The sequence below is a fragment of the Rhinopithecus roxellana genome, chromosome 17, assembly GCF_007565055.1.
Source record: "Rhinopithecus roxellana isolate Shanxi Qingling chromosome 17, ASM756505v1, whole genome shotgun sequence".
Taxonomy (NCBI): domain Eukaryota; kingdom Metazoa; phylum Chordata; class Mammalia; order Primates; family Cercopithecidae; genus Rhinopithecus; species Rhinopithecus roxellana.
This window is the reverse complement of record NC_044565.1, coordinates 26621859-26647849: the sequence shown is the minus strand read 5'-3', so window position 1 is coordinate 26647849 and position 25991 is coordinate 26621859. Positions and strand designations below refer to the sequence as shown.

The 25991-nt window shown below is 52.4% G+C and overlaps 1 protein-coding gene across 1 annotated transcript; it reads left to right on the top strand.

Annotated features, from left to right (window-relative positions):
- Positions 1 to 9322: 9322 nt before the first annotated feature.
- Positions 9323 to 24920, top strand: FBXO41 (F-box protein 41). Its single transcript, XM_030921224.1, has 12 exons — positions 9323 to 10277; positions 12733 to 12958; positions 13447 to 13520; positions 13772 to 14130; positions 14885 to 15126; positions 15350 to 15465; positions 15581 to 15733; positions 16078 to 16173; positions 18873 to 18991; positions 19184 to 19342; positions 20340 to 20455; positions 20569 to 24920. The coding sequence occupies exons 1-12, from the start codon at positions 9373 to 9375 to the stop codon at positions 20629 to 20631; spliced, it is 2628 nt and encodes an 875-aa protein (XP_030777084.1). The 5' UTR covers positions 9323 to 9372; the 3' UTR covers positions 20632 to 24920.
- The last annotated feature ends 1071 nt before the right edge of the window (positions 24921 to 25991 follow it).

Below are 25991 nucleotides of genomic sequence, written 5' to 3'. Positions count from 1 at the left end.
TCATGGCACAGGGTAGGTACTCAGTAAATAGACATAGAATAAATTTGGGTTTGAATAGAGCTTAGGAGAGAACTCTTGGCTAGAAATGCAGATTTGGGAGACGATTAGTTAAGACTCTTGATTGCAAGGGACAGAAATTCAACCTGAACTACTTTAAGCAAATTTACCAATTCCTATAACTGGGAAGAAGGGAAATGAATGAGTCTTGGACACCCAGGTCCTCACAGATGTGGTGAGGACTCTCCAGCTCTTGGCTCAGCTTTCCTCTGAGTATTCCCCACCATGCATGGGCTTTCTCCATGTGATGGGTGGAGGTTGCACAAGGCCATAGATAGCTTCACCATCCTAGCATGGGATCCCAGAGGGACAAGAGGACTACTTGATCTTTCATATAAACTCCCAGTAGAGGACTCTGTTGGCTCAGCTTGAGGAATATGCTCAACCCTGGGTCAATCACTGTGGCCAAGAAGATAGAAATACTGTGATTGGCCAGGCCTGGGTCATGTGCCCACCTACTAGGATTGACACCCCGGCCAGAACCACATAAAGTACAGAGGGGCAGCTCACTAAAGAAAGGATGAGCTGTTGCTATTACCAGAAGGTGAAGAAGACTTGCTGAGCAGATGAAAATCATAATGCCCACTGCAGGGACTATCAGTGACCACATGATGGTGGAAGCCATAGAAATGCAAGATGATCTGTGTTGCTGGCAAAGTCAACATGTGAGAATATGATAGGAAGCACGAGCTAGAGAAGACACACATCTTAAGATGGTTGGTCTTGTTTGAAGAGATAAGACTCACATACCTGTAAGCCTTAAAAAAAAAAAAAAAAAAAAAAGTACCTCTGATTAGTTCAGTCTGTAGAATCCTTCTATCCAAAGAAAACCTTGACGGGGACTTGAAAGAAAGTAGGCTTGAGCCGGGCGCGGTGGCTCAAGCCTGTAATCCCAGCACTTTGGGAGGCCGAGACGGGTGGATCACGAGGTCACGAGGTCAGGAGATCGAGACCATCCTGGCTAACACGGTGAAACCCCGTCTCTACTAAAAAATACAAAAAAACTAGCCGGGCGAGGTGGCGGGCGCCTGTAGTCCCAGCTACGCCGGAGGCTGAGGCAGGAGAATAGCATGAACCCGGGAGGCAGAGCTTGCAGTGAGCTGAGATCCGGCCACTGCACTCCAGCCCAGGCGACAGAGCAAGACTCCGTCTCAAAAAAAAAAAAAAAAAAAGAAAGTAGGCTTGAGATAGGCATTTCAGATACGAGAAGCATCACAGGTCTGGAGGCATGGTCAGGCCAAAAAAGGAAGCAAGTCTTAGGACTGCAGAGGTTGCTGATTTGGGGAGACTAGAATGCAAAGGAAAATCTCCAACTGTTCTGTCCTGGTGCTCATAGTACAGACTTGTGATAAAATTTGAACACTTCTGTTTTCCTTTTTCCTCTGTCCCGCCTCCCCCTGACTTTATTGCCCTTTCGCCTGCATTCAAGCAAAGCTTCAGGTGCATGCTTAGGAGGTGCATAAATCTAGACAAAAATTTTCCTAAGATTTGTAGTCATTCCTCAGCTCCAGCAGATGGAGGGCAACTGTGAGGAGGGCTGGCCTGGGGTGAAGAGGCACCTGTACCCCAGAAGTCCCTCTCCTCCTCCACCTTACAATCCATCCACAGGCTGACACCCCCAGACTTTCGCCTTCCCCTGCTCTCTGGCAGCCTGGCTAGCAGGATGCTGTGAGGCAAAAAGGGGCACTTCAAAAGTATATGGTGAGAGACAGCAGGGTGGGGAGAAGGCTAGCTACTTCTGGGGCCCTGAAAGATGCCCCCCACAGGAAGGACCAGCACTTAGTTAGGATGAACAGATACACACAGATGCCCTGACACCAGGCTCACCATACATTATAGAATATCCTTGTTCTTGAACAGTTCTGTACGTATGTGAACTCTAGAATATCTCTGGTCACTTTGCCAACTTCTTCAGTTTTGTCTATAGTTATTAGTCTATTCAAGTTTTCTATTGCTTCTTGAGTCAACTTTGATAATATATATTTTCCTAGAAAAGCATTCAGTTCACCCAGATTTTCAAAGATTTGGGCCAAGAGTTGTACCTGGTAGTAATTTAAGAAAATCCTCTCTGTGCCAGCAGTTATCGCTCTTCTTTTTCCCCATGTGTTATATATAAATGCATTCTCTCTCTCTCTGTTTCTCTCTCGCTCTCTCTCTCTCTCTCTCTCTCTCTCTCTCTCTCTCTCTCTCTCTCTCTCTCAATAGATTTGCCAGAGACCTAATTATTTTGCTGGTCTTTTCAAAGAACCATCTTTTGGATTTACTTCTCAAGGCTACATTTTGGGTTTTAATATACCTAAAGGATGGTGATGTTGGAACAATTATTACACACCATTTTTTTTTTCTTCTTTTGAGACGGAGTTTTGCTGTTGTTGCCCAGACTGGCGTGCAGTGATGCAATGGCTTACTGCAGCCTTCACCTCCTGAGTTCAAGCGATTATCCTGCCTCAGCATCCTGAGTAGCTGGGATTACAGTCACCTGCCGTGACGCCTGTCTAATTTTTGTATTTTTAGTAGAGACGGGGTTTCACCCTGTTGGCCAGGCTAGTCTCAAACTCCTGACCTCAGGTGATCCACCCACCTCGGCCTCCCAAAGGGCTGGGATTACAGACGTGAGCCACCGCACCCAGCCTACTACATATCATTTTTTTAAAAAAAGAAAGTTAAGTCTTGGCCAGGTGTGGTGGCTCACGCCTGTAATCCTAGCACTTTGGGAGGCTGAGGTAGGTGGATCAGGAGTTCAAGACCAACCTGGTCAACATGGTAAAACCCCCTCTCTACTAAAAACACAAAAATTAGCTGGGCCTGGTGGCACACACCTGTAATCCCAGTTACTCGGGCGGCTGAGGCAGGAGAATTCACTTGAACCCAGGGGGCAGAGGTTGTAGTGAGCTGAGATCACACCACTTCACTCTAACCTGGGAGACAGAGTGAAACTCTGTCCAAAAAGAAAAAAAGAAAGTTAAGTCTTGTCTCATATATACTAAGGTATTTATGGATGAAATAATATGATATTTAGGATTTGCTCAAAATTATCCAATAGTGGGGGCAGGGCAAGTGTGAAGCAGGGAAGTAGTGTGCAGATGAAAAATAATTGGCCAAGAGTTGAGAATTCTTGAAGCTGGATGATGGGTACCTAGGAGTTCATCATAATAGTCTATTTTTGAACATGTATGAAAATGTCTATAATGGAAAGTTGGTTTTTAAAAATTCCTGTCACACCATGCACACCAAAAATTTCTAGCTGGGTTATAAAATACAAATGGACCGGGTGTGGTGGCTCACACTTGTAATCCCAGCACTTTGGCAGGTTGAGGTGGGCAGATCACCTGAGGTCAAGAGTTCAAGACCAGCCTGGCCAACATGGTGAAATGCTGTCTCTACTAAAAATACAAAAATTAGCCGGGTATGGTGGTGGGTGCTTGTGATCCCAGCTACTTGGGAGGCTGAGGCACAAGAATCACTTGAACCCAGGAGGCAGAGGTTGCAGTGAGCCAAGATCACCACACCACTGCACTCCAACCTGGGCAACAGAGCAAAACTCTGTCTAAAAAAAAAAAAGCAATCCAAATGTAAGTCAGATGCAGTGGTTCAGGCCTATAATCCCAGCAGTTTGGGAAGTTGAGGTGAGTGGATCATTTGAGCCTAGCACTTTCTGACCGGCCTGGACAACAAAGTGAGACGCTGTCTCCTTTTTTTTTCTTTTTTCTTTTTTTATTATTATTATACTTTAAGTTCTAGGGTACATGTGTACAACATGCAGGCTTGTTATATATGTATACATGTGACATGTTGGTGTGGTGCACCCATTAACTCGTTATTTACATTAGGTATATCTCCTAATGCTATCCCTCCCCCCTCCCAACCCTGTCTCTTAAAAAAAAAAAAAAAAGTCCAAAAGGAAATCATACAGCCTAAAGTATTTATATACTACCAAGTCATTGTTAGTTTATGGTATTATGGTTATTTGTTTAAAATCTTTAATTCTAAAAAATATTCTGGAATTTTAAAAAAGGAAATCACAAGTATCGAAAGAAAACATATGTAACTGTTTATAATCTTTGGGTAGGGAGAGATTTCCTAAGCATAAAAACAAAATCCGATTTTACTGCGGCATAATTCAAAACTTTAGTATATCAATAAAGACCATAAACAAAAGTAAAAGCCAATCAACACACTTGAGAAAAATATTTGCAGTATTAAATGACAAAGGATCAATAATATTAAAAGCTTTTGTAAATCGATAAGAAAAGATGAATGTTAAGTATGAAAATGAGTGAAGTAGTGCACAGGCAAGTTACCAAAGAGATAGAAGTGGCCGGTGTATGTGTGAAAAAATGTCTAGCCATCACAATTAAGGACATGGAAGTGAAACAGCCAGGCCACTTTTCAGTTTCAAATTGGTAAGAGCACAGAGGCCAGATCGTGAAGCTGAGGAGTTTGGCTGCAGTTGGTAGTGGATGGGGGTCCCCTTGAAGGAGTCTGAGCAGAGGAATCCGATGCCTTTACAGATGGAATAGAGCTGCAGGACTGAAGGCTGAGCCAGCAGTCTAATGTGATGAGGTTGTGGCCTAGAAGAGTACAAAGCATGAGAAAAGAACAGTTGGGTTGAAAGCACTTGGAAGGAAAAACCAGTAGGTCTTGATGGTTAGCAGAGAGAAAAATCAAGATGGTCAGTGGCATGGCTGGGAGGACAGTGACACCAAAGGAAACAGGGGTGCTGGTAGTAAGTGAGGAGAAGTCTGGGATTTGCTTTTGAAACTGTGGGCCATTGTATTAGTCTGGAGTCTCATTACTAGAGACTGGCAACTGACGCAAATGATTAAAGCTACAAAAACATTTGCAGCCCTTCTCAATGGTCAAGTCCTGGGTTAGAGCTTCAGGCACATCTGGATGTGGATGTTCAGATATCATCAGGGGTCCTTTACTTCTTTTGTCTCAAAGAGAGGACAAAAATGGCCACAAGATGCTCCAGGCTCACATCCTACCAACTGAGCACAGCTCCTGAAGTGCCTGTATCGGCCCAGGTTGAGAAATGAGTCCATTACTGACCGGACCACTGTGATTCTAATGGAACAGACTGAGGTCATGTGTGTTCCCTGGGAGCCAATGGATGTGGTCAGCCCTACCCAAATCTATTCAAAGTGCAGGGAATGGTTCTCAAAGGAAAAATTGGGGATCAATTCACAATAAAGAGGGATTAGAGCCAGGCAGTAAAAACAATAAAAGTGCACTGTATTTCACTTCTTAGATGTCCAAGATCAACATAGTCCCCCTTTACTGTGTAATTTCAAAAAACATTTTCATGTTTATCATAATGCAACTATCCCTCATCAAACTTAAAGTATAGTTATCCCACTTCTGGGAGGAGACATTCCAAGTTTTCACCCAGTTACCATATCTATCCCCCATTCAACATCTTGGCAATGGCAAGGGGCTGTTTGGTTAGGTACTAAGCTCATGGTCTTTCCATTTGAGGCCCAACTACAATGATGGAGAGAAAATTGTATAGCTGAAAGAAGAAAAACCCTCCTAGTTGAAGAGGGGGGTGAGGAAAAAACCTGGTCTGTGGTCCACATGCTTGACTGAATGGTGAGGAAGAGGTTCCCTGGTGCACCAACCTCACTGCTCTGATTTCGCTGTCTCTGTGGGAGGAGCACTGAGGGATGCAGGTTTGGGGAGGTTCAGGGCAACCATAGGGGCTGAGCAATCCTTTGGTTTGTGGGGGCTTTCTGGCAATACAATTCCCTTAATCCCTGGGAGGCTTTTCAGTCAGTTTGCATTTGGTTATCCCCAGAGCTATTAGCCAAAGCGAGAGACCTCTATGAAAGTTATGATTCTTAGCTGGGCGCAGTGGCTCACGCCTGTAATCCCAGCACTTTGGGAGGCTGAGGTGGGCAGACCATGAGGTCAGGAGATCAAGGCCATCCTGGCTAGCACAATGAAACCCCATCTCTACTAAAAATACAAAAAAATTAGCTGGGCGTGGTTTTGGGCACCTATAGTCCCAGCTACTCAGGAGGCTGAGGTAGGAGAATGGCATGAACCCAGGAGGCGGAGGTTGCAGTGAGCCAAGATCATACCACTGCACTCCAGCCTGGGTGACAGAGCGAGACTCTGTCTCAAAAAAAAAAAGAAAAAAGAAAAAAAGAAAAAAAAGAAAGTTAAAGAAAGTTATGATTCTTGAATGAAGTCCCTGGTGGTGGTGTAGAAGGAGGGTAGGGATATCTCTTAGCAACAGGCCCCAGTGTTCTGCCCATCCCAGGAGCCCTTGGTTCTGCAGCCTCTAGCTGGGCCTCTGCCACGGGGCAATGCAAACTCCTAGTCTGGGGTGGGAGGCAGAAGGTTATCTGCCTCTTCTCACTCAAACTTCATCCCAATGGAAGGCTGCTTATAATGGAAGCTTCTGTCCAGCTGGGCGGGGGGGGCACAGCAGGAGAGGTTCAGCAGGGCCCCAGGAGTTGAGTGCCTGTCAGGCCCCAGGCTTGTCTCCCTCTTAGTTCCCAGCCTCTTTGTCCTCGCTTGAGCTGCCTTTAGCTTGAAGCAAAGAACTGGCTCTTAATTATCTGACTCTCAGCCATATTGAATTACTGGCCGCAAGCAGAAAGGGCCTCTCTGGGCAAGCCCAAATTTTCTTCCTTTCTGCTTTCCGATGGGCTCCTTTCAGCCAGAGTGTATCTCTTGCTTGTTGGACCTTACTGAGGCCATTGGAAAGACACTCCCAACATCCTGACATTTTTCTCCAAATCCCCTAATGTTCCAGCCATGCTAGGTACATGGCCTGAGCTCCAGGGTTGGTGGGAGACAGTTTCATCATCTGCTTTGCTGCTGCTCTGTTCACCAACCTGTGAGTGGGGAATGGGGGAAGTAGTGCCAGCTTATGCCCCCCTCCTTAGTTCAGCTAATTTCTTTTGTGGGTCTATGAAAATTTTCCATCTCTGATTCTAATTTCCTGGTTAGGATGTTTTCTGGGTGCAAGTAACACAGACAGACTCAGCTGTAACTAGCTTAAGCAAAAAAGGGAAATAGGGGCTGGGTGCAGTGGCTCACACCTGTAATCCCAACACTTTCGAAGGCTGAGGCAGGTGGATCACTTGAGGCCAGGAGTTCGAGACTAGCCTGGCCACCATGGTGAAATCCTGTCTCTACTAAAAATACAACAATTAGCTGGGCGTGGTGGCACATGCCTGCAGTCCCAGCTACTTGGGACTCCTGAGGCAGGAGAATCGCTTGAACTTCAGAGGGGGAGGTTGTAGTGAGCTGAGACTGCACGACTGCATTCCAGCCCAGGTGAAAGAGTGAGACTCCATCTCATAAAAAAGGGGGTGGTGGTGCAGAATTGATTAGTTTGTGTAACTGAACAGGCCAGGCTCTCAAACAGTGTCTGTGAGGAATGTCTTTCTCCATCTAAGTTTTGCTTCTTTGGGTTGGCTTCATTCCTAGGTGTCTCCTCCCAAAAGGAGAAAGGATGGCCCCAGCAGCTCCGGCCTTCTCCATCAGCTTAGAAACCTGATCCCAAAGACAATGCTTTCCCTCAGTCATTCTAGAACAGTCCTGGGGCTCACTGGCTCAACTTTGGTGCTCTATGTTTACCCCAGGACTGGGGATTTGCCAGGTCTATGTCACATCCCCAAGACCATGTGGACTGAGAAAGTGGGGAAGGATGGTTCCCTATGGTCAAAGCAGGGTGCTGTTACCAGGAGGAGGACTGGATGCTGGGCTGGCAAAGGGAACAGACATCCACCCATACATCCTGTGGAAATGCCAGAAGGCAACAGAACTGTGTGGCAGGTCAGGATGGAGAAGTAGAGCTTACAGGTGCGAGTAAACCTGTGGGAGAGAAGCCGACTGCCTTCCTGGGGGGAGGATAGAGACGGAGGGCTCCAGAGGCAGACCTCAGGGAATGAGGACGTTTAGGAAGGCAGCAAGAACAGGAAGTTGCAGAACCCATGGGAAAATCCAGACAGGAAAGCTCATGGCAGCCTGTGAAGATGGAGGGGTCAACAGTATCAGCCATGGGACCAAGTAGGTGAAGACCCTTGATGACAACTGGCTTAACTGATCAGCAGGTGGTCTGTGACCTTGATCACAGGGCAGTGGAAGCCCGATTGCAGACAGTTAGGAAGAGGATGGCAGTGAGGAATGGGATGGAGACCCCACAAGGTAGGAGAAGGGTGACAGGAAGCCAGATCTGGAGGGGCAGCAGGAGTTGACGGTGAGGAGGGTTGGAATGCCAGAATTGGTGGGGGGATGGAGGGACCTTGTGCCAAAAGGGATGTGGGGAGGATGGATAATAAAGCCCTTGGGGTAAAGGTGGGGCAGGGACACTTACTGGAAGCCTACTTCACCTTTTCTAGGTCTGAGAAAAAGACTTAAGGGCTTGGAGTAATAGGGATAGGAGGATGTGGTGCAGAAGTCGGGACAAAACAGTGACACAAGCGATGTCATTAGGTAGAGTGATGTTTTGGTTACTGCAACATGGTACCAATAGTTCCAGCCTGTGTGGGGGTGCAGTCTGCAAAAACTGAAAATAAGCATCTTCTTTCCAAGGATTTTTACACTCATCTTAAGTATACAGCTTGATGATTATTTAAATATGTACACAACTGTATAACCACCACCCAGAGCAGATATAGAACATTCTCCGCATCACATAAAGCTGCCTCTTGCCCCTTCCCAGTCCATGTAGCCCCCAGCTAGGGACCTCTATGCTGACTTCATCATCAGTTGTGTCTGTTCTTGAACTCCATCTCTGGCATTCTACAGCATGCACTCTTTGGTCTGGCTTCTTTCATGCAACATAATATTGGATGGACTCATCCATGTCACTGTGTGTACCAATAGTTTCTTTTCTTATTGCTGGGTAGATTCCATCATTAATATGCTACAGTTTAACCGTTCTACCATTGATGGGCACTTGGGTCGTTTCCAGGTTGGAACCATTATAAATAAAAGTAATTACGAGCCAGCCCCTTTAAAAACAGATTATCTCATTCTCTCGCTCTCTCTTTCTTGCACATATACAGGCCCTCGCACAGGTGCCAGAGCAAGCCAGCCTCCTCTGGGAGGTCGCACCTTGCCCCTCGATGCTGTTTCCTCATGGCTGGGGGATGAGGGCCCGGGACTGAGAGCCGGGGTGGGAGCAGTGATACCCTCTTCCTAAGACTCATCGCGTCTCTTCCAGCCTCCTCGCCGCGGGCGCCCTGAGCCTTACTGACCCCGCAGGGGACCTGGCCCGTGGTCCCCCATGAGCGCGCCTGGCTGACCGGCGGGGCGGCCGCGGTGGAGCCCGCGTGCCGCGGGGGCGGCGGGGCCATGGCCTCGCTGGACCTGCCGTACCGCTGCCCCCGCTGCGGGGAGCACAAGCGCTTCCGGAGCCTGTCGTCGCTGCGCGCGCACCTGGAGTACAGCCACACCTACGAGACGCTCTACATCCTCTCCAAGACCAACAGCATTTGCGACGGCGCCGCCGCGGCCGCGGCCGCCGCCGCGGCCGCCTCGGGCTTCCCGCTGGCGCCCGAGCCCGCCGCCCTGCTGGCCGTGCCCGGCGCCCGGCGCGAGGTCTTCGAGAGCACGTCCTTCCAGGGCAAGGAGCAGGCGGCTGGGCCGTCGCCCGCGGCGCCGCACCTGCTGCACCACCACCACCACCACGCGCCCCTCGCACACTTCCCCAGCGACCTGGTGCCCGCTAGCCTGCCCTGTGAGGAGTTGGCCGAACCGGGCCTCGTGCCCGCCGCCGCCGCGCGCTATGCGCTGCGCGAGATCGAGATCCCGCTGGGGGAGCTGTTCGCCCGCAAGTCCGTGGCGTCCTCGGCGTGCTCGACGCCGCCGCCTGGGCCTGGCCCCGGACCTTGCCCCGGGCCTGCCTCCGCTTCGCCCGCGTCCCCCTCACCTGCCGATGTGGCCTACGAAGAGGGCCTGGCGCGCCTCAAGATCCGCGCGCTGGAGAAGCTGGAGGTGGACCGGCGGCTGGAGCGCCTGAGCGAGGAGGTGGAGCAGAAGATCGCGGGCCAGGTGGGCCGGCTGCAGGCCGAGCTGGAGCGCAAGGCGGCGGAGCTGGAGACTGCACGGCAGGAGAGTGCGAGGCTTGGGCGCGAGAAGGAGGAGCTGGAGGAACGCGCGTCTGAGCTCTCCCGCCAGGTGGACGTGAGCGTAGAGCTTCTGGCCTCACTCAAGCAGGACCTGGTGCACAAGGAACAGGAGCTGAGCCGCAAGCAGCAGTGAGTGGACCCTCGGGGCCCTGTGGGTGGACCCACAGGCCCTGTGCCTGTGCCGGTCACTGTGTCGCCGCCACCACCACCGTGGGTGTGCCTGAGTGTGTCTGTATGTGACCATGGCTTTGTAATAGAGGATCTGTGGCCAGGAGCATGCATGTGGGGCCAAGAGTGTCATGATGATGTGTGTTTGGTACTGTGAGGACATGGCAGTGTGACCCTGTGCCTCTGTGAAGACTGCCTTTCTTCTCTGTCCTAGACAAGCCAACTCCTGCATTTTGGCACCAGATCCTCTTCTCTTTTGCCTACCCAAAGACACAGCTCAACTCTCCCCTCTCCCATCATCAGATTTTCTGTTTCTGCATATTTCTTTTTTTTTCTTTTTTTCTTTTTCTTTTTTTTTTTTTTTTTGAGACAGTCTTGCTCTGTTCCCGGGGCTGGAGTGCAGTGGCGTGATCTCGCCTCACTGCAACCTCCGCCTCCTGGGTTCACGCCATTCTGCCTCAGCCTCCTGAGTAGCTGGGACTACAGGCGCCCGCCACCACCCCTGGCAATTTTGTGTGTGTGTGTGTATGTGTGTATATATATATTTATTTATTTATATATATATATTTTTATATATATATATATATATTTTTTTTTTTTTTAGGAGAGACGGGGTTTCACCGTTTTAGTCAGGATGGTCTCCATCTCCTGACCTCGTGATCAGCCCTCCTCGGCCTCCCAAAGTGCTGGGATTACAGGCGTGAGCCACCACACCCAGCCTGTTTCTGCATATTTCTAAAAGCATCCAGACATGTTATTTCTCTCATCTGCCATAACCCTCTTCCCCTTAAGCTACTGCTCCTTTTCTCTCCTCCTTACAGAAAACTCCTTGTATTTGTTTATACTTCTTGTCTCCAATTTCTTTCCTCACTTTCTCTCTTGAACCCAGGCTGATCGGGTTTCCACCTCTGCCAGGGTCCCCATGTCACCAGTGACCTTTCTGTTGCTAAGGCCTAGCCATGGTCTTACTTGGCCCATTGGTGGCATTTGACATAGCTGATCCCTGACATGCCTTCTTCACTTGGCTTCCAGGACACTCTTGGGATTTCCTTCTAGCTGTCTCAATCTTCTTCATTTCTCTGGTCTTTAAATGTAGGATTATGAACTACAGATGACCCCTGACTTACGATGGTTTGATACAATTTTTAGATTTTCCGATGCTACAAAAGCATCATGCAGTCCATAGAAACTGTACTGTGTGAAAATGAAAAACAGTATGTACAACCATACTGTTTCTTTAGTACAGTATTCAATAAATTACATGAGATCAACACTTTTTTTTAATAAAATAGACTTTGTGTTCAGTGATTTTGTCCAACTGTAGGCTAATATAAGTGCTCTGAGCACATTTAAGGCAAGCCAGGCTAAGCACTGATGTTCAGTAGGGTAAGTGCATTGAATGCATTTTTGACTGATGATATTTTCAACTTACAATGGGCTGACGGGGATGTATCCCCATTGTAAGCCAAGGAGCATTTGTATATAGATGTTATTTATGTGTCCCCATTGTGACATAAACTCCATAAAGGCAGGAGTTGTTCACTGCTATTTCCCCAATACCTAGAACAGTGCCTGGCACCTAGAGGGTGCTCAATAAACATTGAATGGATGCACAAACAACCGGGAATGCATTTGGGAGTAAGTACACGCTGATTCTAAGTGTGCCATGTGTTCATGCAGCTCCTAGAAGTTGGTGCAAACTATCAGTATGCTTCCGCATTTGAGTGTATTCCTCTATGGGGTGATGTGACTTAGTGTGTATTTTTGAAGGTTCCTGAAAGTATGTTTGACTGTGTCGGTGGTACTGTGCCTCCATGGTTCTTTGCGTGTCTCACACGTGAGCACATGTCCGAGCTGGAAAATGATGTGAGTACACGAACATGAATGTGTGGGGCTGTGCCTGGGGCTGTGTAATGGGCCTCTGTGTGGGGATATGTGACATGGCTGGTGGCTCTAAGTATGTGCCTAGGAGTGTTCTGTGTTGGGATGCTGGGTATTGAAGGCCATGCACATGTGACTGAACATGTCTGTGTTTCTGTATGAGAGAGATGTGTCTGGTTATGGCATATGAATGTACATGGGGTACGTGTGTGGGGATGTATGTGTGCCTCGAGTGGTTGTGTGGGACTGAGTATGCCTGAGTATTTCTGTGGAGAGCAGGGTGTGTAGTATTTCTGTGGAGAGCAGGGTCTGGGGCCGGGTGGGTGGGGTGTGAGTGTGTGGCTTGGAGTGCATGCATGCATTTCTGTATGTATCATCGTGTGGGGCTAGGCCTGTTCTGCAGGAACCCATGTGACTGTTAGCAGACACTGCAGGCAGCTGTGCCGGTGTCTCCCCGCACTGGCCAGGCTCTCCTCCAGAGGGTGGGTGGGCAGGCAGGCTGAGGCTCTGGGGTAAGAGACTGCTCTGGGCCCAGGGAGGTGGTGCAGATCGACCAGTTCCTGAAGGAGACAGCGGCGCGGGAGGCCAGCGCCAAGCTGCGGCTGCAGCAGTTCATTGAGGAGCTCCTTGAGCGGGCTGACCGTGCCGAGCGACAGCTGCAGGTCATCAGCAGCAGCTGTGGCAGCACGCCCAGTGCCAGCCTGGGCCGTGGAGGTGGGGGCGGTGGTGCTGGCCCCAATGCCCGGGGCCCAGGCAGAATGGTGAGTGCCCACCTGCTTTCTCTCCTCTACCTGCACACCTGGTCCCCCACAACCTCACCTTTCACGTGGCTGGATATCTCCCCATGATGCCCCATTCGCCCCTTCTTTGGCTTTTCCCCCATGAGCAGATGCCAGGAATGGGGAGACCCTCTGATTGGGCAGGAGTGCCAGTGCCAGTCCCCGAGGCTGTAGTGAGATATGATTCAGTGACTCCAGCCCTCAGGGGCTATCTCTGCCCATCCCTGCAAATGAGAGTCCAGGAGCCACAAGCTGGGGTCCGGGGTGTTGGGTGGGTGTGGGGAGGGGCTGGTGAGCCTGCCTCTCTGTGCTGTCTGTCTGTCCATTTGTCCATCTTTCCCAACTGTTTTCCCTTCTCTCTCCTCTCCCCCATTTCCTCTCCATCTTTTTCCCTGTTTCCCCTGCTATTCCTGCTCATCCTCTTGCCTCCTCCGCCCCTCTCCTTTACCTCCTGCTCTGGGGGCCCACAGCGAGAACACCACGCGGGCCCGGCCGTGCCTAGCACATATGCAGTGTCACGGCATGGCTCCTCTCCCAGCACAGGGTAAGCCTTGGGCCCAGCACACCCCATGCAGCCCACCCTCGCCCTGGAAAGATCCGCTGACCTGTCTGGGGCTTGTGTCATCCTCCTGTCCCTACCCCCCTGGGTCACGTGTGTCTGCCTTTCCACACCCAGAGGGGGCTTTTGGAAAGCAGCACGGGTGGGTTGCCCTCAGCCGATGGTAGGGGCAGGGTGGGGAGTTTGGGCAGGCCTGGTGCCTCTCACCCCTTACTGTGTGATCCACCCTGCCCCAGGGCCTCCAGCCGTGTGCCAGCCGCATCCCAGAGCTCAGGCTGCTATGACAGTGACAGTCTGGAGCTGCCCAGGCCGGAGGAGGGGGCCCCTGAGGACAGTGGCCCTGGGGGCTTGGGCACACGGGCCCAGGCTGCCAATGGGGGCTCAGAGCGGTCCCAGCCCCCTCGCAGCTCAGGCCTGCGGCGCCAGGCCATCCAGAACTGGCAGCGCAGACCCCGCCGACACAGCACTGAGGGGGAAGAGGGTGATGTCTCTGACGTTGGCTCCCGAACCACTGAGTCAGAGGCTGAGGGCCCGTTGGATGCGCCCCGTCCCGGGCCTGCTATGGCTGGGCCATTGAGCAGCTGCCGGCTCTCAGGTAGGTCCCGGAAGGGTTGGCAGGGGGACACAGGTCTGAGGCAGTGAATCTCCTGGGCTCCTGCACCCCCTCCCCTTTCCCCAGACTTGCCCACCCCTCCTACATAGCGCTCTTCAAGCCTAGGGCAGGAACTCTTGTGACAGGGCAGGGCTGCAGTGGCACAAGTATGCTCAGATTGTCTGATGCACAAGGATGCCACATCCAAGGGACGGGGAGGTCCATTCACGTGGTGGGCTCATCAACATTTATAGGACAGCAGTTGATTGTTGCCTCCCAACTCTGAAGCCCCTGGTGCAGTGGGGGAGAGGCCTCCCACCATATTCACAGAAGGCCCCAACATATATGGGTGGGTTGGGAGGTGAGAGGGCTAGGGTCAGGGTTGTAGCTGCACCCCATGTTCTGGGTAGCCCCATGCCCACCTTCTGTTTCCAGAGGCCCAATTTATACTGCAGCACCCTCCAACCCCTTTCCCTCTCCAAATCTGATGTATTGCCTCATGTAGGGGGTGAGTTTGAATGATATATAACCTTAAAAAGAAAGTTTACACAAGGGATGCCTTTTTGTAATTTGTAAAACTGGAGATGGGGTACCGCAAAGGACAGGGACGCAGATGCCCCTTTTCCTTCCTTCCTAGGCCCTGGTACCACAGCATGCCCATTGCTCTGCAGCTCCTACCCTGCCCCAGCTCCCCACACACATCCCCACACCAGCCTTGACCCTCCACGCTCACTTTTGAAACCCTTGTATTCTGCAGCCCGCCCTGAGGGAGGCAGTGGACGGGGTCGGCGAGCAGAGAGGGGCAGCCCCTCACGCTCCAATGAGGTCATCAGCCCAGAGATCCTGAAGATGCGAGCTGCCCTCTTCTGCATCTTCACCTACCTGGACACGCGCACACTGCTGCATGCTGCTGAGGTCTGCCGGGACTGGCGCTTCGTGGCCCGCCACCCTGCAGTCTGGACAAGGGTGCTGCTTGAGAATGCCCGAGTCTGCTCCAAGGTGCCTGCCCCTGCCTGCCTTCTGTGCCCTGCTGTGAACCCACCTTTCCCCGTGGGTAGAATCTGGCCCCTGAAGGTCTGGTCCTTGCAACCCTTACAACACTGTAGCGCCAACCTGGCTTCCCTGAAATGCTCTCATGCAGCCTCCTATCCGGGGCTGGCCCACCTCCAGCCAACCAAGTGCAGACCCCTTCATCTCCAAATACTCTTCCCCTCCCCCACAGTTCCTGGCAATGCTGGCTCAGTGGTGCACTCAGGCCCACTCTCTGACGCTGCAGAACTTGAAGCCCCGGCAGCGGGGAAAGAAGGAGAGCAAGGAGGAGTATGCCCGGAGCACCCGGTGAGGCCTGCAGTGGGTGGGTGCTGGGTGCTGTTGGGCCACAGACCTGGAATTAAGTAAGGATGTTTCCCAGAGGAGGAGGTGGCCAGCTCTCTGACCTCTTGGTCATCCCCAGGGGCTGCTTGGAAGCTGGGCTGGAGTCCCTGCTGAAGGCAGCTGGGGGGAACCTGCTGATCCTGCGCATCTCCCACTGTCCAAACATCCTCACCGACCGCTCGCTCTGGCTGGCCAGTTGCTACTGCCGTGCCCTGCAGGCTGTCACCTACAGGTGGGTCAACCGACTAGAAGCATGGCCTGTTCCCTCTAGGCCCAGGGTCCTACGGGATCCCTAGGTGCTACATAGCCTCCGCCAGGGTTCTCAAGCAAAGGGATCCAAGAGCTCTATGGCTGAAGGGAAGGAAGCTTTGGCAAGAGCAGAGGCCACCAAGAGTGGGCAACTCCAGCTTTGTCTTGTATCTTTTCATTTTCTCTCTCTCTCTCTTTTTTTTTAAATAGAGACGGGGTCTCGCCGTATTGCCCAAGCTGGTCTAGAACTCCTGGGCTCAGGTGATCCCCAACCCCGGCCTTGACCTCCCAAGTCTTGGGATTACCAGCAGCTTTATCTTTTCACAGGAGTGCCACAGACCCCGTGGGCCATGAGGTCATTTGGGCCCTGGGCGCAGGCTGCAGAGAGATCGTCTCCCTCCAAGTGGCACCCCTTCACCCCTGGTGAGCCCTGGCAGGTTTGGGGGATGGGAGGGGGAACACGGTTGGGCCTGGTCTGGGGCTGAGGACTGAGCGGATCTGAGCCCATTCCACAAGCTATCAGGACAGATTAACACACATTAATCTGTCCATTGAGGCATTAGGAGCAGGGCTTTAAAATCAGACCTGGGGCCGGGCACGGTGGCTCAAGCCTGTAATCCCAGCACTTTGGGAGGCCAAGACGGGCGGATCACGAGGTCAGGAGATCGAAACCATCCTGGCTAACACGGTGAAACCCCGTCTCTACTAAAAATACAAAAAACTAGCCGGGCGAGGTGGCGGCGCCTGTAGTCCCAGCTACTCGGGAGGCTGAGGCAGGAGAATGGCAGGAACCCGGGAGGCGGAGCTTGCAGTGAGCTGAGATCTGGCCACTGCACTCCAGCCTGGGTGACAGAGCGAGACTCCGTCTCAAAAAAAAAAATAAAAAAATAAAAATAATAAAATCAGACCTGGTTGGCCGGGCGCAGTGACTCACACCTGTAATCCCAGTACTTTGAGAGGCCAGGTTGGGCACATCACCTGAGGTCTGGAGTTCGAGACCAGCCTGACCAACATGGAGAAACCCTGTCTCTACTAAAAATACAAAATTAGCCGAGCGTGGTGGTGCATGCCTGTAATCCCAGCTACTCGAAGAGCTGAGGCAGGAGACTCACTTGAACCCGGGAGGCGGAGGTTGCGGTGAGCCGAGATTGTGCCATTGCACTCCAGCCTGGGCAATAAGAGTGAAACTCTGTCTCAAAAATAAATAAATAAATAAATAAATAAATAAATAAATAAATAAATAAAATCAGATCTGGGGTCATGTCCTGGCTTACTGGCAGTGCCACCTTGGGAATCCCAATCATGTCTTAGTTTCTCAAACTGCAAAGTAAAGGTGGTATTAGGAACTATGGACCTTATTAGGGCTGTTGCTGGCCCAAATGAGATCAGGTACACAAAGCCTGCAGGGTCCACAGTAATTGTTCAGTAAACACCAGCTAAAAACCACCAGCTTTGTTTGATATATGAAAGGTGGTTCAGGGAGGTCAGTGTATGAAAGAGCTGGTCGTTGGAGAATCCAGGTTATGAAATCATTTCTCACTCTGCTTGGAGTTCCTCTAACACACCAGGCTCTTTTGCTCCTCTCCACGCGACAGCTCCTCCCAGCCATCCAGTGTGCCTTCTGTAACACCCTGGGTAGAGCGTGTCACTGCTCCCCTGCCTCAATCCCCACTGCATTTTGCCCTGATCCCTCTGTCATCTACTTTGCAATAATTTTTTTTTTTTTCTTTTCTTTTGTGAGACGGAGTCTCGCTCTGTCACCCAGGCTGGAGTGCAGTGGCCGGATCTCAGCTCACTGCAAGCTCCGCCTCCCGGGTTTACACCATTCTCCTGCTTCGGCCTCCCAAGTAGCTGAGACTACAGGCATGGGCCACCACGCCCAGCTAATTTTTTTATTTGTAGTAAAGACAGGCTTTCACCATGTTGGCCAGGCTGATCTCGAACTCCTGGCCTCAGGTGATCTGCCTGCCTCGGCCTCCCAAAGTGCTGGGATTACAGACATGAGCCACCACACCCACCCCTACTTTGCAATAATTTCTTGATATTTCGATCTCCTCCACTAGGCGGGTGGTTCTCAAGGCAGAATCTAGGAATGTCCATTTCTGTATCCCTGGTACCAAGTGCATAATAGATGCCAGAGAGATGTCTGTTGCCTGGGCAAATGTTGAGGGATGAAGTGTTCAGGGAAATGGCGTTTGGTGTGAATGGAAAGGAAAGTTGGGGCAATCAGGAAGGGCCTTGCTAAGGAATTTAGGTTTTTCACATTTTATCTAGAAAGTATTGGAAGCTGTTGGGGGAATTTTAGATTTTAAGAAAGGGATTAAGATCAGACTGGTAATGTTCTATGCCCCTCACCACTTTCCTGCCACCAAAGAGACTGTCCACTCTTTGAGGGCAGGGACCGCGTCTATGTTGTCAGCACTGCACCCCAGGGCCTACTAGCTCAGTTGTTGTTGACTTGATAACCACTTGCTGAATGGTGGAGTGAGTGGATGTAGGAATGAGGGGTTCCCTGTCTACAGTGTGGAGGATGAGATGGCAGGGAGACTAGTGTTAACCCAGAGAATGCCAATGGTGGTCTGAACTGTGGGTTCAATAGTAGTTAAGGCCGGGCACAGTGACTCACACCTGTAATCCCAGCACTTTGGGAGGCCGAGGCAGTGGATCACTTGAGGCCAGGAGTTTGAGACCAGCCTGGCCAACATGGTGAAACCCCGTCTCTACTAAAAGTACAAGAAAATGAGCCAGGCATGGTGGTGCATGCCTGTAGTCCCAGTTACTTGGGAAGCTGAGGCAGGAGAATCGCTTGAACTCAGGAGGCAGAGGTTGCAGTGAGCGGAAATTGCACCACTGCACTCCAGCCTGGGTGGTAGAATGAGCCCTGTCTCAAAAAAAAAAAAAAAAAAAAAAAAAAAAACAGAGTGCTTGGGAATCAGAAGCTGCAGGACTTGGTGGATGAGATGAGGGCAGAGGAGTCAGGGATGATCCCGGTTTTCTGACTTGACCAGCTGGGTTGTTGGAGGAACGCTTGCCTGAATCAGGGAGGGGTCCCACAGGAGGAGCATGCTGGGGTGTCAGGCATCCAAAGACTTCCCTGACGGCTCCCCCTTCCCATTCTCCAGCCAGCAGCCCACGCGCTTCAGTAACCGCTGCCTGCAGATGATTGGTCGCTGTTGGCCCCACCTGCGGGCCCTGGGGGTCGGGGGTGCCGGCTGTGGGGTGCAGGGCCTGGCATCACTTGGTGAGTCTTTCCTTGGACTGGGGTGGTGGGTAGTAAGAAGCAGGCATGGGTGCAGTGCTGCCCCGTGAAATCCCACAGGGGCCTGGGGCTGCAGCCTGGGTGGTGGCGGGTGGCAGAGTGGTGGCCAGGGTGCTGGCTGCAGGGATGACCTGGGGAGTTTGTCAGCAGGATCCCCCTTCTTCCTCTTCCTAGCGAGAAACTGCATGCGGCTGCAGGTCCTGGAGCTTGACCATGTGTCAGAGATCACCCAGGAGGTGGCGGCAGAGGTCTGCCGGGAAGGCCTGAAGGGATTGGAGATGCTAGTGCTCACAGCGACTCCCGTCACCCCTAAGGCCCTGCTGCACTTCAACAGTGAGCAATGGGGAAATGAGGGGCAGGGTATGACTATCACCTGCCACGGGGCTCTGTCAGCAGGTAGCCTAACTATCACTGGGGCAGATGGATCAGGGCCTCCAGCCAAGGGCAGAGGCAGGGGGACAGGTTAAGAGCACTGGTTCTGGAGCTTGACTGACCTAGGTCCCAGGTCTGGCTCTGCTACTTATTAGCTGAGTGATGTTGGGCAAGTTACTATACCTCTCTGAGTCCTGTATTCCCATCTTCTAAGGTGACTCTCTAGTATGGGTGAGAGGATTAAATGAGATATGTGAAAGCTCCCCCCACCCCCCACCCCAGGACAGTTCTCAGGGTGAAGACTCCTCTCTCCCTGGACTCCAGATCATACCTCCTTGGCTTCCACACCTTTCTCAAACCACCCACTCCACTCTCAGTCACTACACCTGCACTGAGGACCCTCTTTCCAAGACCTTCTTCCCCCTTCAGCCACATGGGACGCCCTGGACTTTATCACCAGAACTAACTGCTCAGCCTCCAGAATCATGACCTCCAGGCCCTTCTCAGCCATCTGATCTTCCTCCACCTCCCCCGACTTCACGCCATATCCAGTTCCTTAAGCCGTCTGTTCCAAGTGTTTGTCCCACCTCCCCCTCCTTTGTGCTTCAGCCTGGATCCATGAGCCTTACCTCAGCCACTCTGTTCCTTGTCATTCATCCCCAAATGCCCAGACCATAGTATAGCTGCCCCCTGTGTCAGGGAAGTTCCTAGAGGCCTTGGACAACTGGCGGCTGCCCACTCACCCTCCCAGAGGCCACTGCAGCCTCTCCTGTCCCTCAGCCCCACCTCCCTCTCCCCGCATCCGGTCACAAGCCCCCAGGTGGCATGGGTCTGCTCTCCTTTGTCGTGTTCCCAGTGGCTGGCACCTGATTGTCTGATTTCATTAATTAGTGAGAGGAGAGGAGGCAGCTCCACAGCCCAGGCCAAACACGCCCTTGCCTTGCCCATCTTTTCTCAGGCATCTGCCGGAACCTCAAGTCGATTGTGGTCCAGATTGGGATTGCGGATTATTTCAAAGAGCCCAGCAGCCCTGAGGCCCAAAAGCTGTTTGAGGACATGGTGACAAAACTCCAGGTGAGGGGTCGGCTCTGAGGCTGTCCAAGACCCCAGGTGGCATCCCTAGACTGGGGCTGGTGACCTGGGTGAGTGTGGCAGGAGGGAGAATTAACCCAGGGTTCGGTCCGCAGGCCCTGCGACGGAGGCCCGGCTTCTCTAAGATTCTGCACATCAAGGTGGAAGGCGGCTGCTAACCCGGGTAGGGGGCGGCAGGGCCCCTGCCAGCCCCATATCAGGGCACTCTCTTTGGACTTCAGAGGGACCCTGGTTTGGACTAGACCTTTGGAGGTCGAGTGTTATCCCTGGCTTCTGGAGGGGGACTGACAAATCTCCTGTCCTCTTCCTGGAGCAGCGGAGCAACGGGCCTGACCCAGGGCACTGCTTCCCTAGTACAGGGGCTTGGACAGAAGCTGCCCTCCGACCCCGACCCTACCCCGGCTGGAGCAGCCTCTGGCACAGCCAGTGAGGAGCTGTCACCACCAGCGCCTGGTGTCATCACCTGGAGGATCTGCAATAACCACCCAGTGGCTCCTCAGCTGTTCTGGCCGGCCTCTCCTTCCTGAGGCCCAGCCTCCTGGTCAGGAGCCTCTGGGGCCCCAGGCCAGCGGGGTCTCCACAGGGCAGCTCAGACTTGGCAAGGAGGACTCTTCTCCCCAACCCTGCCCCAGCCTTCTGGGGGCACCCCTTCAGACAGCCTGCCTAGGCTCTGAATCCACATTTTCTGGGGATACCACAGGCAGACCTAGGGGCCTGGGCACGTGGTCAGCCAAAAGCTGGGGGCAGCAGTACAGTGGGGTAGTGGGGGTGGGTTTGGAAAGGAAACAATCACCCAGAACTTCTCTCCAGGATGAGACCACCCTTCCAAGGTGGGGGATTGCCAGGGAGAGGAAACTTATTTATTGCTGTAAGACAAGACCCCTCCTCCCAACCCCACACCCTACCGCATACCAGAGCTAAATTCAAAGCTGAAAGGCGCACGTTTCTATACCTACATTCATTCCTGAGGGACCCTCCAGAGGGTCAAGGTCCCAGCCCCAGGCAGCCCTGTCACAGTGAGAAGTACTTCCTGTCCTCAAAGAATTTCCTTCTAATCCAGGTGCTTGGGCAGGAACCTGATGGCCTTCGGGTCACCAAGGCTGTCTGGGAGGGAGGCACGGGGCCGCCCTCTGTGCTGAGGCCGTGGAGGAAGCCAGGAGGAGGGTGGCTTGCTTTGCTTCCTTGTCTAATTAGCTTGCTTGAAGATGTAGCCTTGGCAGGGAGCCAGACCCATGGGGCCAAGGAAGAGGAAGAGCTTCCTCAACAGACTCACTCCCCCTTCCTCGGTCTCCACGGGCCCCACGGGCTGAGGGCTGCATTGGGGTCTTCTGCCTAGGGGAAGTGCTGGACCTGGGCTGGAGCCACTTGGCTTAGAAGCCACAGGATTCCAGTGGGGCTTTTCACTGGCCTTTGCAGTCCCCAAAGGATCAGGTCTCAGAACCAAGGCTCCAAAGGCTTGAGGTCTCCCCAGTTCCTCCTCTCAGAACTCCCATAGTGGCTCAGAGGCCGGGGGTCCTGCCAACTTTCATTTGGAAAGTTCTTTCAAACATCTAAACTAGATCTGTCTTAGGGTTTCTTTCTCTCCTAGATAGGATCAGCTCCCAGCCCTAGCCATTAGGCTGCTGGTCCTGGCTGGGGATGGGGTCCCCTCGTTACCCAGTCCTTCCCAGGAACCCAACTCCCTAACGCAACCTGGCTTGGACATGAAGACCCAGCCCTCGGTTACCTTGTAGAGAGTCCTCCAGAGCTGGGACCCCACGGACGCAGCAGCACACCCAGCTCCCATGGCGCCATCCCTAGCTCTGTCCCGGATCTTGCTATCATTGTTGACTTTTCCTCCTGTGGCTTGTTCTGTCCCTGCCCTTTGAAAACCTAAAATACCAAGGGTGTCATGCTGGCAACTCCCTGCCCAGTCCTGCACGAAGCCTTGGCTGTGTGTGGCACCCCCTGCCCCTACCCCAGAGCAGCTGGCTCCATTGGCTTCTCCCTGTCCTCAGGGGTCAGGAAAAAGCAGCATGGCTTTCTTTCCTCTCCTCCAGAGGCCTGGAAGGGAGGTGGGGGTCCACTAAGGGCCTAGCTACCTTGGATTTGTTGGTCCTGCCTTGCCAACTGCAGCCTGCAGCTCCTGCTCCCTGTGACCCCAGAACCAGAGGTGCTGCCTTCCCTGTCTCCTGGACAAAGCACAAAGGGATGCCCTGCTTGGCTTCAGTCTGCCCAACTGAGGGATTTTCTCTGTCCCAGGGACCTTCCATCCCTGAATACAAGGCTCTGGGCAACTTCTCTCTGGGTGGTACACACTAGAATGCCTGGCATTAGCACAGGGAAAGGAGTTTGGGGCATATGGGCAGCGAGCTAGGGGGGAGAAAGGTGGTGCTGAAAGGCCAGATGCTAGTTGCAGTTTGACTCATTCATTCATTTGTGCAACAGTACTGAGCACCACCAGCACTGGAGGCAGAGGGGTGAACAAGATACCCTTCTGCCTGGGGGACGTCCACTTCCCATGGGTTTGGCTGTTTCCAGGAAAGCCCCTCAGTCCTCCACCCTGTTCTGGCTGTGTGTGAAGGATGTGTGTGAGCAGGCCCAATCCTTTGCAGCAGGAATGAGAGGTCAGAGTATCCCACTGCACACGCACCCCCGGGCTGACAGACTTGTGCCCCCCAGCCTTCATGCATGCCTGAGCACTGGCAGCTTTGCAGCCCCTGCCCCACCAGCCCCTTGATGCTCTTCTTTTGTTCTTTCCTTGGGGATGAGCCCTGCTGCTGAGTAGGGAGCTTTGGCTTGCTGGGAGGCTCTATGCATGGATTTCTTTGGCAACCATACAGCCAGGGCTGAGGATGGGAATAAGGACAGAGGGCCTGGCTATCCCCAGAAGCACTTCATCCATCTTTACCCACCCAAAGGGATCCCTCCACATCTCATACCCAGTAAGATGCAAGAAAGGAATATCTGAGAGCAAGCAGCCCTGCTCCAGGGGACCCAGGTATGTGTAGAGGCCCAGTGGGGGTGGCCACTTGGTGTTTCTACCACCCCCTGCCATCCAGTCTGGCCCCAGTGCCTACCTGGGAGGTTGGTGTACTTGGCTTAAGTACTTCATGCTTTATTTAGGCTGCTTCCCCACAGCACCAACAGGAAATGAAGATGCACTTACATGCATCCCTGCGGGAATAAAGAGTGGGTGGGCTGCCCAGCACCACGGCCTTTCCCCAGCCAGGAGAGACCACCTAAGGATCAAGGCAGCTCCTGTTTTCTTGGTCCTGTGACACTCGAGTCTGAGCCAGCCCCTCAGGAATTGCCTCAAAAGGGGGAGGAAAAAAAAAAAAAAAAAAAGGCCTCCTTCCCAAGGCCTGCTACTCCAAGGTTTGGCTCCATCCCTTGCCTTTGGGTCCTGCCTATTACCCTGGTCCTGGTCTCTAATCTTTGGGGCCACAGGTGGGGAGTCACCTGGGCCCCAATCCCTCTAAGGCGCTAAGTTGAAGGAGGCCTTCCCAGAGTGACTATTGGTGCCAAAGTCCCAGTTCCTGTTGGACTTGGGGTAAAAACAGGAGAGATAGTGAGTGGGTGTATGGCCCAAGTGCCCAGAGAAGTTAACTCGAACCCATGGGACATGTCCCAGCCTGTCAGTCCCTGATGAGTGTAACTTCCTTCCCCTGGGGGCCTGGCCCTTCTCTCTACCCCAGTGGCCATGCTTTCTCACCCAGCCTTGTGCCCAGCCTGCATTTCTGTATATATTGCTGTGTATTGTGTGTATGTATGTATTCCTGGACAAGTGTGTTCATCTGCAGCCCTTGCCTGAGGATAAGGTTTAGGATTGGGTAAAGATCAGAATACCAGGGCCAGCTAAGGCAACGACTCCCTCCCCAACCCCTTGGGACCTCAGCCAGTCCCAAGGCTGCCCTGACAATCAGGCAGGCTCCCCACCATGAGACTAAGCCTCCTCTGCCACTGCCAGCATGGCCCAAGGAAGGCTTGGCCTTGGGCTTGCCAGCCTCAGCTCTGCCCTGGCAAGGGTCTTGTATCCAGGGCAGAGGCCTGAGGTGACCCAGGCTTGCCTCATGGCTGATGCCAGCAGGCTTGGTTCTAGTGGGCACCACTGGTGGGCGACCTCCATAACTGGCCCTTAGGCCCTGCCTTCCTGCACAGCTAGGCTATAATGGGCCTGAGCGTGAGAGGGTAGCTTCCCCAGCCCCAAGCACAGGCAGAGGGGTGGAAAGCAATTTTTGGTTTTATTTTTGTTTCTGAAGTGGTGCCTGTACCTCCAGCCCCCAGGGGGCCTTTCCTGGCCACACTTCTCTGCCCCACCCAGGCATCGCCATCCCAGCACTTTGCTCCATGTCACCCATAAGATGCCCTTTGCTGAATGTACCTGAGTGTATGTATTTAAAAGGACTCACATGGGCATCAGAGAATTTATGGCTCTGTATCCAATAAAGAAGATGGTGAAACTGGTATATCTGCCCCAGAAGTAAATGGTATTGTGGCCACACTTGTCATCTGTGCTATCATGGTCTTTCTGCAGCTCAAGTGTACAGAGGCAAGTAACCCAGTGGAATGAAGTATTAGCAAGACTTGCCAGCGGGCACAGTTGCTCACACCTGTAATCCTAGCACTTTGGGAGACTGAGGCGGGAGAATTGCTTGAGCCCAGGAATTCGAGACTAGTCTGGGCAACATAGTGAAACCCTGTCTCTACAAAAAAAATTTGAAAAATTAGCTGGGCATGTGCCTGCAGTGCTAGCTACTTGGGAGGCTGAGGTGGGAGGATATCGAGCCAGGGAGGTGGAGGTTACAGTGAGCTGAGATCACGCCACTGCACACTCCAGCTTAGGTAACCGAGTGAGGCCCTGTCTCAGAAACAACAAAAACTTGCCTCAGGGCTGCAGAAAAGCCACCTAGGGTTACTGTCCTGCCACTGCTCAACCCTGCTTTCAGTGTGTGCATCCAGAGGAAACGCCTTGAGATACATCATTTCTGACTCTCAGCTGGGAGACTATCTTCAAGGGCAAATTCAGCACCAGTACAACAGGGCAGCAGGCACTGCCCATACCCTCCCTGGATTGGCTGCCTCCTCAGGAGGCTCTGACCAGCCAATCAGGCTTTGACTGTGGGAGATCAGGTTGCCATCATGGTCTGGCCTTGACTTCCTCATCCAAAATGCCCTTGTGCCCCTGACTTGATTCCTAGGGTCTTGAAATATTTAAAATCAGAAAAAAGAGTGTTTTAGGCTTAAATTGTGTCTCCGACATCAAGTAAAATGAACATTTAAGTCTCACTACTCTTTGAGACAGCTACTCTTACCCTGTCATATAGGTAGAATAGCAGAGGCTCAGAAAAATTAAGTCTACCCAAAGACCATCAAATTAGGAGGAATGCCAGATTCTAAAGCCTGGACCTGCCCACCACCCTCTGTGCTTTTGAGTCCATCTAACCAGGAGTGACTGGGTTCAGAGAATTTTTTTTAAAAATCCCTTTCAGTTTTAGCTAGCAAGTCTCAATGGCTGACAATGACATCATCATTTACC